We start from the raw sequence: 13370 nt of genomic DNA, 5'->3' as shown, positions 1-13370 counted from the left end.
AGAGGCCACCCTGTCATGCAGTGTCCGTAGAACAAAGATGTTCTCGGAAATGCTAATTCTTTGAAGATAATATATTCCACAGATAGTCGTCTAAAACACTTTGTTCTGGGGAAAAAAGAATACTGCTGGGTGGTGGAGGAGGTTTTCAGAGTAATGGCATGGGGCCTACAAGTAGCACACAATGGGCGAAGTGAGTTGCCACAATTTATTCCTGTGAGTGTAGGTTTTCTATCCCTTCGCCTAAAGTGAGCCAATGGGCAGGGAGGCTGGGGTTGCCTAGCAACAGGTGTGCGCTCCTTTACACTCGCTCCAAGAACTCTGCCGCTACTGTGTGTGTGCACATTAAATACAAGACTGACATCATCTCAAGGCTGACCCAAACAATACATTCAAATCATTTATAGCTCATCAACAATCACACTTTCAGTTGCCCAACAACACAATTAAAGTCCAAGAGTCATTAGTATAGAAGTCACAGCAGTATAAACTTTATGTAGAACATGATTGCAGCCATGCTGTGTTTTTCCAATTTGCTTTTAGTCTTGTTGTGCAGCAGGCTCATCAAAACGTGCTCCTGCAGTGTAGGACCTACTAGAATTAAGCCGGTGCTGGATTTCACAATTCAACCCCACAAATCAAGAGTGATTAGGATAATGCGCAGGACGGTACGCATTACAATAACGAGAACTGTCTGCCCTCCAGAAATCTTATTTCCCACGCTGCCTTTTTTTGTAAATGCCAACCATCATTGTCTACTTAAAATGCAGAAAAGGTACAATGACCTTGGTTAAAGCATTGAACATGTTGATAAAAAAGCCCCAAATAACCATTATTGAGAAAAACAACTTTGAGATGAGAGGCTCCTGTCTGGTTACTGTAGCAGTAATCATGATAATGTCTCGTCTACAGGTCTAGCTGCTGGCACAATAAGAGGATTTACAACTCTGCATAATACTAGGGACCAAAATGACCTGGAAGCATTGAACCTGTGTGTGTGTGTTTGTTGCATTTAATTTTTGCCACCGTTTGATGCGCATCAAATAAAGGAACGGGAAATATATGAAGAGACAGAAGGAGAGGATGATCGAATAGGAAACAAGAAAATTGCATTGAAATACAATTTGATGCATGGGTACGTGTGTTTAAGCCCTCGCACATGAAGGAGGACATTATATCATCTTTTTGATTAACCTCTAGGTCGCATGTTCATGGGCAGGATTTCATCTCAAAATGTCAAATCCATTTATGAGAGAGTGAGAGAGAGAGAGAGAGAGAGAGAGAGAGATGCTTGGGCTTTAACACTCAATGTAATTCCACAATGTTTGTGTTCTCACCTTGAGGTCTCTGTGTACTATACACTTCTGATGGCAATACTGCACCGCTGACACAATCTGGAGAGTGAGAAAGGGATTGAGAAAGATGGAGTGAGAGAATGGATGACACAATTGAAGTAAAAGGTTGAAAAGAAGTAAGACAGAGTTCTCCATTACGATTTCATCAGGAAGCAATAATGAGGAAGTAGTTGGGATGCCAAATGTAAGTAACTCCTGAACTGCTTACATTTACTGATCAGTATTCAATCATTAAAAACACAAAAGGTACATTTGTTTTATACTTTTAAGCTTTATTTTAATAACTGATATGGGCCAATTTTGTAAGCATAGCCCCAAATGAATTTATTGATAAATTAACTGAAAAGCGTATATCACAGCATTATTTTCTCCAACACACAAACCTGTCTGAATTTGGCACGAGCTTCTTTCTCCTTCATCCTGCCATGGGCCACCAAGTAATCAAAGACCTCCTGGGGACACGAGAGAGAGGAGGAAAGATGTTTTAGTGTTGAACCTGATACTTGTCTCCTTTAAGCCAGAGTATTGGGTCAAGAGGACATGGCATTGACAGCATGTGCCTTTAGTCCCAACGTACAGGCACTTAATTAAAATACAAATACTTTACAATTAGAGTATTTTAATGCAAAGGGGATCCAGGTGGTCAATAAGACAACTAAACTATTTTTCTAATATACATCCTTTGGATACAGTCGTTGCAAAATACAGAAGAGTCTGTGCATAACCAGGGGAGCTAGCTTTTCTTTTGGGAACCATTTGAAATACAGAGTGCTTCGCCTCAGGAGGAATGACTTCACAGTGACACGCACTTACCTCCACTCGCGTACTCCATTACCAGGTACAAAGTCTTCTCTGTCTCTATCACCTCAAAGAGCTTGACTGGAGGTGGAGAGAGTACAGCAGTGGATTGGACGGGGAGGGAGACAGGGGCCAAAAAGAGAGGGCCAGGAGAGTAAAGGAAAGAAAAATCAAAGAGATAAGAGAGAAAAGGATTATTATGATTCAGGTTGACTGCGTGACCTTGATACACAGTCTGGTGCTCAGTGTGACTCACCTATGTTGGGGTGATTCAACAACTTCATGATCCTCACTTCCCGGAAGAGCTAGGAGAGAGGAAATCAGATTTAGGTTTATATGGCTCGTCGGTGTGAATGCCTGCGTGTTGTTGCGAGTTACATTTACATTCTAGATGTTCATGTGCAAATGACTAACAATGGATTCATCACGCACGGGTCGATCAGAGAATCAATATTTGTAATGAGGAAGAATTGAGAAAGATGGAGTGAGAGAATGGATGACACAATTGAAGTAAAAGGTTGAAAGATTATCGAGTTCCTTTACGTTTGTGTGTGTTTGTGTGCGTGCGTCTGCAGAGTGCAACGTACCTCGAGGCTACCTCTTTTGGAGGGGTTCAGAATGAGGAACTTTTTGAGCAGGTTCTCACAGTCGGTGGACATGTAGAAAGGAATCCTGTATTTACCGCATGGCGCTCTCTCAGCTCCTGGAGATGGACACGGGCATGAAAAGTCAGCAGCAGACTCTAAAAGTCCGCCTTCAAACTTTAACACGATCCTTTTCCCCTCCTCATCCTCACAAAAGCTTCAGATTTTAAGAGCAGCAACCGTGTAGACTGCACTCCAGACCATCCAAATGTTTCCAACGATTTACTGAGAATGAGGGTCTCTGAAACAGTGTTTGATGATAACGGACATGAATCTCATCGGTTTATGCAGTTTATTATCATGTGGCATAAATTGGCCAAGCAGCACCCCCAAATGATTCATATTGTTGTGAAACAAGCTGGTGGGGATTTCAACAAGCACTTCCAACACAGTGGTACTGTAGTTTGTGTGTTATCAAAACATATTGTTCATACTTCTCCTGGTACTTTGATGATGGAGATATTTTAGCCTATACTTCTATACAATATATATGGTAATGGTTTAATTCAACAACATAATGCAGTTGTTAGCAAAAGTCACCAGGAGCTAATAATAAACATCCCATTACAACCAACTCCTGTAATCTACTTTAATCACTTTCACTCTCTCTTGATTTTAGTTTCGGCATTCTGGGGCAGAAGGAACCGAAACCAGCATGACAAATACTACAACCTCCGGCAGAATACAGACATCTGCTTATGTAATGAACATGATCGCACACACACACACACACACACACACCACTCTCTCCCCTTCCTGACCTTGAGGTTCTGTCCATCGAAGGGCAGCGAGCCGCTGACCAGTGTGTAGAGGATCACCCCGAGGCTCCAGACGTCCACCTCAGGCCCGTCGTACTTCTTTCCCTGGAAGAGCTCTGGGGCGGCGTACGGTGGAGACCCGCAGAACGTGTCAAGCTTGTTCCCCATAGTGAACTCATTGCTGAAGCCAAAGTCCGCTATCTTGATGTTCATGTCCGCGTCCAGCAGCAGGTTCTCTGCCTGCAGACAGAGAGAGAAAGGAGAAAAACATTATTATTATGTCGGGGGAAATGAGAGAAATAATATGGGGGAAAAGGAAAGATTTATTAATATGCTGGCATTCTTTTACTTCTGAATCATGTGACAGGAAATTACACACACACTTTCGTTACAATTGTAATGTGATATTTAATTTTTCCACATGGAATCTTGTTGCTTCCACTTCCCATCCTCCACAGGAAGGTCAGAGCTTACAGTTTAAAGCTAGCGCGTACAGGAAAGTTGAACAGAGAGGCCACCCTGTCATGCAGTGTCCGTAGAACAAAGATGTTCTCGGAAATGCTAATTCTTTGAAGATAATATATTCCACAGATAGTCGTCTAAAACACTTTGTTCTGGGGAAAAAAGAATACTGCTGGGTGGTGGAGGAGGTTTTCAGAGTAATGGCATGGGGCCTACAAGTAGCACACAATGGGCGAAGTGAGTTGCCACAATTTATTCCTGTGAGTGTAGGTTTTCTATCCCTTCGCCTAAAGTGAGCCAATGGGCAGGGAGGCTGGGGTTGCCTAGCAACAGGTGTGCGCTCCTTTACACTCGCTCCAAGAACTCTGCCGCTACTGTGTGTGTGCACATTAAATACAAGACTGACATCATCTCAAGGCTGACCCAAACAATACATTCAAATCATTTATAGCTCATCAACAATCACACTTTCAGTTGCCCAACAACACAATTAAAGTCCAAGAGTCATTAGTATAGAAGTCACAGCAGTATAAACTTTATGTAGAACATGATTGCAGCCATGCTGTGTTTTTCCAATTTGCTTTTAGTCTTGTTGTGCAGCAGGCTCATCAAAACGTGCTCCTGCAGTGTAGGACCTACTAGAATTAAGCCGGTGCTGGATTTCACAATTCAACCCCACAAATCAAGAGTGATTAGGATAATGCGCAGGACGGTACGCATTACAATAACGAGAACTGTCTGCCCTCCAGAAATCTTATTTCCCACGCTGCCTTTTTTTGTAAATGCCAACCATCATTGTCTACTTAAAATGCAGAAAAGGTACAATGACCTTGGTTAAAAGCATTGAACATGTTGATAAAAAAGCCCCAAATAACCATTATTGAGAAAAACAACTTTGAGATGAGAGGCTCCTGTCTGGTTACTGTAGCAGTAATCATGATAATGTCTCGTCTACAGGTCTAGCTGCTGGCACAATAAGAGGATTTACAACTCTGCATAATACTAGGGACCAAAATGACCTGGAAGCATTGAACCTGTGTGTGTGTGTTTGTTGCATTTAATTTTTGCCACCGTTTGATGCGCATCAAATAAAGGAACGGGAAATATATGAAGAGACAGAAGGAGAGGATGATCGAATAGGAAACAAGAGAATTGCATTGAAATACAATTTGATGCATGGGTACGTGTGTTTAAGCCCTCGCACATGAAGGAGGACATTATATCATCTTTTTGATTAACCTCTAGGTCGCATGTTCATGGGCAGGATTTCATCTCAAAATGTCAAATCCATTTATGAGAGAGTGAGAGAGAGAGAGAGAGAGAGAGAGAGAGAGAGAGATGCTTGGGCTTTAACACTCAATGTAATTCCACAATGTTTGTGTTCTCACCTTGAGGTCTCTGTGTACTATACACTTCTGATGGCAATACTGCACCGCTGACACAATCTGGAGAGTGAGAAAGGGATTGAGAAAGATGGAGTGAGAGAATGGATGACACAATTGAAGTAAAAGGTTGAAAAGAAGTAAGACAGAGTTCTCCATTACGATTTCATCAGGAAGCAATAATGAGGAAGTAGTTGGGATGCCAAATGTAAGTAACTCCCTGAACTGCTTACATTTACTGATCAGTATTCAATCATTAAAAACACAAAAGGTACATTTGTTTTATACTTTTTAAGCTTTATTTTAATAACTGATATGGGCCAATTTTGTAAGCATAGCCCCAAATGAATTTATTGATAAATTAACTGAAAACGTATATCACAGCATTATTTTTCTCCAACACACAAACCTGTCTGAATTTGGCACGAGCTTCTTTCTCCTTCATCCTGCCATGGGCCACCAAGTAATCAAAGACCTCTCCTGGGGGACACGAGAGAGAGGAGGAAAGATGTTTTAGTGTTGAACCTGATACTTGTCTCCTTTAAGCCAGAGTATTGGGTCAAGAGGACATGGCATTGACAGCATGTGCCTTTAGTCCCAACGTACAGGCACTTAATTAAAATACAAATACTTTACAATTAGAGTATTTTAATGCAAAGGGGATCCAGGTGGTCAATAAGAGAACTAAACTATTTTTCTAATATACATCCTTTGGATACAGTCGTTGCAAAATACAGAAGAGTCTGTGCATAACCAGGGGAGCTAGCTTTTCTTTTGGGAACCATTTGAAATACAGAGTGCTTCGCCTCAGGAGGAATGACTTCACAGTGACACGCACTTACCTCCACTCGCGTACTCCATTACCAGGTACAAAGTCTTCTCTGTCTCTATCACCTCAAAGAGCTTGACTGGAGGTGGAGAGAGTACAGCAGTGGATTGGACGGGGAGGGAGACGGGGCCAAAAAGAGAGGGCCAGGAGAGTAAAAGGGAAAGAAAAATCAAAGAGATAAGAGAGAAAAGGGATTATTATGATTCAGGTTGACTGCGTGACCTTGATACACAGTCAGGTGCTCAGTGTGACTCACCTATGTTGGGGTGATTCAACAACTTCATGATCCTCACTTCCCGGAAGAGCTAGGAGAGAGGAAATCAGATTTAGGTTTATATGGCTCGTCGGTGTGAATGCCTGCGTGTTGTTGCGAGTTACATTTACATTCTAGATGTTCATGTGCAAATGACTAACAATGGATTCATCACGCACGGGTCGATCAGAGAATCAATATTTGTAATGAGGAAGAATGACACTGGGAACGATGACAATCACTTCCTGTTCATAACCATGTGGTTCAGTTTAGTACAAGGAAAATAAAAACAAACATTTACTATCCGAGGTCTGGCACAATTTAGGATTTTTGGAGTTCAACAGGGCAATGCCCTCAGCTGGTTGTAAACTCACTGCGTACTAATTTAACCAAGTCTTGCTCAACGCCACCTCGTCACTTTCTGTGGTTAAGGCGTGAAGAGACACTATTGACTCATTACAAATTGATTTACCGACTCAGCAGATACGGTCAAACTACGCTTACAGGCAAATTATTCAGAATATATATATACATATATATATATATATAATTCCCCACCAATTCTGGCCCAAGTACACATGGATTTGCAAATCTATCCATTGTAGCATTAAACGCGAGTGTGTGAAGAAAAACATTTATCACTGAATTTATGTATTGGCCCGGTCAGTGACTTTGCCATGTCTTTACATGTTCTTGTCATGCGCTCCGTCTGTCTGCATTTGCATACAAGTGCCTATACCTTATGTCTGCGGATGCATAAGTGATCGGCGCGTGTGTGTGTGTGTGTTGAGTGTGCGGGCAATACATGGATAGAGAGTGTGCGTGTAAGTGGCCAGACCCCACCCTGCCACGATCAAAAGTAGTAATTGCAGCTTGTTTCCTGTAATTAAAACTCTCTCTGAAAACTAGACCACTTCAGAGAGAGAGAGAGAAAAAAAGAGAGAAAAAAAGACACGTGGGGCTGGAATGGTGACTTAAAAATGACTTCTGAGAAAAGGGTGAAGAAGAAGGACTGAGGTATGGATTGTGTGCCTGTGTGAGTGTGTGCGAGAGAAAGAGACCCACCTTCTGCAAACTGGAGGAGTTGAGCTGTGTCTTATCAATGATCTTTACAGCCACCTAGAAGCAAAACAACATTTATTTAGTACACTTTTCATTCATTAATCACACTCGCTTGCAGTGGGTTTGACGCATCTCGCTCACACAAACCTGCACAGTCACACAGCCTGTGACCACAGTCACACAGCCATCTTTTTGGACATATCGCATACACAGAATGATCACAAAATGAGGTGATAAACACACAATCACAGCAGGACTACAGTTGCATAATAATGCAACGAATAGACGGGGACACACACACACTGAGCTAAAGCATGGTTTGGCATAATGAGGTCTATAGTTCATAATCCAACAGTGGGCACCAACGAGGGAGACCGGGAGAGAAAGATGAGGAGAGAGAGAGAAATAAGGAGGAGAAAAACAAAAAAATAGAGAAACAGACAGATGGGAGGGATTCAAAGTGAGAGATGTAGAAAAAAAGGGGATGAAATGGAAAAAGAGCATAGCACGCAAAGATAGACCAAGAATAACGTCTTAATGTCTACTTTTCTCCCATATCCATCTCTCACTGCAAACTAACTAATTTCTTCACTCCTCTTTCTGGTTGTGCTCCTCTGTCTGACTCTTTCATGCCCTCTGACTCACCCTTGTTTTCTGTGTGTGTGTGTGTGTGTGAGCAAGTCACATGGAGTGTTATCAGGGTGTCAGGCACAAAGCTGTCACACATTGACAGAGCACACTCGCACACGCACACACACAAAAAGAGTGTACTTGACTGGGCCTCAGACAGACCCCAGCATGGGCTCGCTGCAGACACAGCTCTTCCCTTAAAGGGACAGACCACTACATTACATCACACTGGAAATCACAATGAGCCAGAGACATTTAGGCTTCTCTCTCGAAGATGACAAAGATATAATCTGCTCCAGCAGATGATACTGTCTCCAAAGCCATGCAAGTCCAGGTTCAGACCTACTGTCTGTCTGCCACAGCGTGAGCCCTCCTCGATGCTCAGAAACCAAGAATGATGATTAACATTCGGTTAAAAAAAACAGTGTTTTTCTACTTTTTTTTTACCATCTCGGCTAATTTAAAATAGATAAATAAAAAAAGACAGTGGCTAAAAATATTCCATTTGTAATTGACTGATGGCAGAGAGTCAATGTTTTTTTTGGCGATATCCAATTGGGTTTCTGTCAAGGAAACCGGTGTGATGCTTCCTTCCGGGGTTGACCTAAAAAAATGCCACACCCATACACGACTTTATTTCCCTTTGTTTGAGGTTGAACATTCAAAGCAGTTCATACTAAGATGCATCTACTTTTTTTAGACAAATGCTTATGGTTCCTGAATTTTAGGCTTGGTTAGTATTGCAGGTCGCTATTGAACAAGCCAGTTTCTATTTAAAAAAATAAGTCTAAAGTTTAGAAAGTCAGGACAATAATCTATTCACCGTGTGTGTGTGTGTGTGTGTGTACCTCTTTTCCGGTGAGGACGTGTCGTGCCAGTTTGACCTTGGCGAAGTTGCCTTTGCCGATGGTTTTTAGCAACCGATAGTTACCAATGTGCGGCTGGTCATCTGATGTGGTCGTGGAAACGGAGTTCCGACATCGCGGCATGCTGGAGCGCCCAGACGACTTGGTCTCCTGAGAAGAGAGAAGTAGATGTGTGAGCACCAGAGGACATGATGACTTGGGAGACGGAAAGCGGTGGAAAGTGACGGTGAAATGAGCCGGAGCAAAACGTGGAGGAACGGTTTTTCAGCTCTCCTGAATACTTTGTCAAAACCTCATCGGCCCTTACAGGCTTTAAATATCCTGCGATTACACGTCCCATCAATACAGAGACTTTGATTTCATATTAATTTGGTGTTTAGTTTCCACCTTTTAGTAGTGGTGAGACACTCATCTCTTAGGCTAGTGGAGTGTCTTCATCCACATGCTATATAAGAAAATGAGGTTGTGTAACTCACCTCATCAACACCTGAGAGAGACAACAATGACTTTAAAGTAAGAGTTACTATCTCGCCAAAGAGACTTATTAGTTCGTTATTATCACCAAGGAATTGCCTTTTAATACATTACATAAAAAAAGAATATATTCAGAACAGGATTATAATTCATTCATAATTACGGTGCCGGGACAAAGAGCTGAGTCTTGGTGTTCCTATAGTTACTGTTTTACTCTGGGTAATGTTTTACACTGCAGTCATGGAACAATATGCATCACTTGGTAAGATATTCCCATTGGGCTTCAAACGACTCAAAGCATAGAAACAATACGGTACCCTGAGTTCATTCACTGTGCGACTTTACTTTGAGCCACCAAAGCCAGAAGTTATTTTAATAATCTCTTTATATGGTCGTAAGGGGTAGAAACGCTTCAGTTCATCTTACAGCAGACAGAAGGACTTTCGAGTCGTACGCACACCCACAGAAAGAAAACAAAACCGTGCTGTGCTGGCAAGTTTTGCATGGTTGGCAACTGCGATTGGGTTTCAACTCCAGGAAAGGGTCACAGCGAGTGTGCATGTATTAGTGTGTGTGTGTGTGTGTGTGTGTGTGTGTGTGTGTGTGTGTGTGTGTGTGTGTGTGATCTGGGCAGACAGGTGACAGGCGGTCAAAGGAGAGGACGGCTGGCTCCAGGGTGACGAGACGCAAACACACACACACACACGGGCTGTGACACAAACACCGGCGCACAGATAAAAAAATACACACCGGTGCGCACACAGCGGCATTAATCTCAGACACCTAAGACACGCTAACGAGAGGCACGGACCAGTGAAATTCACACTGTTGGTGCGCACAAATCATCCCTCTCTCTCGCTCTCGTTGTATCCACCCAATTATCACTCTCCGGCACGAACAAATTAGAGGGTCGCACTGACCGACAGACCGCTTTTTCATCAACATCTCCCTCCCTTCGTTCACACATCGAGGGCCACGGGATGAAAAGGACCCCGTGATTACTTCATCGTGTTTGTGCGTTTCTTGCTCCAGGTGGTATAATCTAACGTCTGTGTCCCAAACACTTCCTCATGCTGACAGTGCAGACAAAGTGTAAGAGGCCAGATTAAGTGCCAACCAAAGCAGGGGAATTGGGATTAAAAAACAAAATGACAGTCACATTAAACGTGGAGGACAGGGGAAGGTCTTTACGGGGCCCGGCGAGTGGGGGAAGCAAATCATTTTTATTTTGGGATCATGTGGGAGATGGGGAGAGAAACACTGATGTGGACAAGACAATGAGACCTAATCTGACCTAATCTGACCATACAAAGATGAGTTCTAGACTGGTCCTCACAGACTATGTGATCCAGCTCTTGGAGGCGATAAGACATCCTATTTTTTGTTTTCGATGGAATTGAAAAAGGTGTGGGCGATGATATGCAAGTAACATAATTTACACATGAAGAGTCCAAATATAAAAGTTGAAATTAAGTGTTTTTAAACATATAAAAAAACAAATTTTGTATACCAACAGAATGTGACATTAAGACTGCACACATGTTGACAAATAAATTGCACTTTATATCTATTATGTAAATAAATCGCAGGCAAAATAGCCACAAAATTGAAGCCGTAGGCTCCAAAAGTCTAAATAAGGCTTTTTCCACTGCTAGAAAAATGACTTGTAAAAAGTTGTGTTGTAAAGTTACTTCCTACTTTGCATGTAAACATGTCTGATTTCCTGTATAACCTGATTATCTCATCCAAGGGAACTGCTTTCTGACATGCTGACCGACAGGTAAATGACAAATAACTGTGATTTGGGAAAGCTGGCTGATATTGTGAGACAATAATACGCCTGGGGCACTAGATGACACGTGTTGAGATGAACACATTGCTTTTGAATCAGAGACTACTCAAGCTACAAAACTAAACACAACCACACAACTGCAATGAATTACCTGGTCCAGGCGCCTTAACAAATGCATAACTAAAGAACCGCCTACTGGGACTTTCCACAACGGTGCGTCATTTAAAAAGCTAAATGAAAACCGACCACAACTAAACATTTTATGTAACTTTACATTTCCAGGGTAGTCCGTCTCAGAGGGAGCTACCATACTTTTAACTTCACGACATGCATTTTACAACACGTGTTCCTAGTTAGGCAACGCTGCAGATTGAGATTCACAATAATATATGAATCAACGATTAAACTGTGCTCCATTATTAATCCGCATACAGCCCAATTAATAATAGATTAGTTAAAATCAGATCCCCCTTTACCAGTTGCAACATTTAAGTGATGCACGCATTATGCATTTATGAGTATAATCCAATATATCGGCCACAACTGTATCATCTGAACAATCAGTACAACCTCTGTGTTGCTGTACTACAACTGGCATGAAGGTCAGAAGAAAGAGACTTTCAGTCTTGGGTCAGCTTGTGCTTAAATGGATCACACACACACACACACTCATCCAACCAGTCTGCAGGCGTAACTTTAAATTCAGTTGTGTACTGGGACCGTTGTGCAAAGAAAAGCAAGCAAATCCAGGCGTTTCCTCTGAGTTCTTCCCTTCTACCACGGTCTTCAACTCTTTGGTCTTCCTTCTATCCGATCCTCTTTCATGTCAGACTATTTTCGTCTTCTAATTCTTCCTTCATTTTTGGGCAGCTGCAAGCCAGGCGAATCCCCCGCCTGCCTCCCTCCCCCAACTCACACACACTGCATATCCAGCTCTCCTCTCTCCCGTCAGTTTTAAATATAGATGTGTTGGAGGACAATAAGTGACATCATTGTTTTGTTCTCGCGTTACTCTGATGCTTTTTGTGAAAACCAACTTGAAAGGGCTCAAAGAAATTACTAACTTAAGATTCCTGGCTTAGTACAGTTAAAAGCCCAAAGATACATGCATGTAAACAATCACATGACATTGTCAACCACTTCAAAATCATGTACGCTATATTTCTACCTTTAAAAAACAAATGAACAAGCATGAAAAAAAGCAAGTGTTTCATCTGGTTTGATTCCAATTTCCCAGTTTAGTGAATTGTTTACATACAGCTTTCAGCTAAGATGTTTTCGAAAGCATTTCAATGCCAGATGACTTCTACCACAACCATCATTCAACTTCACTGGATGCCGCGTCACGCCTGTCAGATTGAGGGCAGACTTGATCGTTCTTTGCCTACCGTGTGGAGAGACCATTAGTATAGTGTTTATATCCAGCCCACAAATTCAGACCCCAACACACACACACACACACACACACACAGCTGAGAGCCATTTACTGCACACAGCAAACACCAGAATGTGCATTTGACCACACACACACAAAGCCGGAATGGTAATCCAAGCCAGTACTCGTGTTTTGACTCGGGCCTCATTATCACCGTCCTTTACCAATCACAGTTCTTGGAGGAAGGCACTCCGACACAACCAGATGGTGCGGTTCAGAAAGTGACCCTCGAGGAGAGTCGCAGTTCGTGCGTCGCTCTACTACCAAGAGAGGGCTCAAGCTAAAAGCGAGACAGGCAAACATGGGAAAGCATGTTGTCAACAGCAGGGAGGCAACGTGGGGGTAATAAAAGGGGAGGGGAGCTTAAAAACACACACTTTGGAAAATTAACACGACAAATCAGGCAAAGCTGAGACAACTTAACACTATTTACAACACTGAAAAGAGCAAAATGCTCTCGTCGGCTTTGACGACTGCGATGCAAGAATCGATCAGCCCTCCAGATCTTTTGTTCTGCCGGTTTCTAGTCGGCTGCCTCGCCTCCCATCACCGTATTCTGCAGTGACGATTGAAACTCACCTGAGATGCACCCATTGCAATATTCTTGGACGATTCCATATTCGCTTTCACCGA

At 42.5% G+C, this 13370-nt stretch overlaps 1 protein-coding gene across 7 annotated transcripts in view; it reads right to left on the bottom strand.

The window, feature by feature from the left end:
- Positions 1-13370, bottom strand: part of mark2b (MAP/microtubule affinity-regulating kinase 2b) — a 46663-nt gene that overhangs the window by 20120 nt on the left and 13173 nt on the right. For 6 of the 7 annotated variants that reach the window (XM_056442319.1, XM_056442320.1, XM_056442323.1 and 3 more), the window contains exons 1-2: positions 1736-1798; positions 1335-1391 (exon numbers count right to left, since the gene is read on the bottom strand). In XM_056442319.1, coding sequence (XP_056298294.1) covers positions 1335-1391; positions 1736-1771 — 93 coding nt within the window. In that variant the 5' untranslated portion in view covers positions 1772-1798. Of the gene's footprint in view, positions 1-1334; positions 1392-1735; positions 1799-3555; positions 3793-5402; positions 5460-5805; positions 5877-6238; positions 6305-6481; positions 6531-7543; positions 7598-9018; positions 9187-13370 lie in introns of those variants that run through there. The other variant, XM_056442325.1, reaches the window with a different exon arrangement.

Source organism: Pseudoliparis swirei, chromosome 21, assembly GCF_029220125.1.
Source record: "Pseudoliparis swirei isolate HS2019 ecotype Mariana Trench chromosome 21, NWPU_hadal_v1, whole genome shotgun sequence".
Lineage (NCBI taxonomy): Eukaryota > Metazoa > Chordata > Actinopteri > Perciformes > Liparidae > Pseudoliparis > Pseudoliparis swirei.
This window is presented reverse-complemented; position numbering and strand designations above follow the sequence as displayed.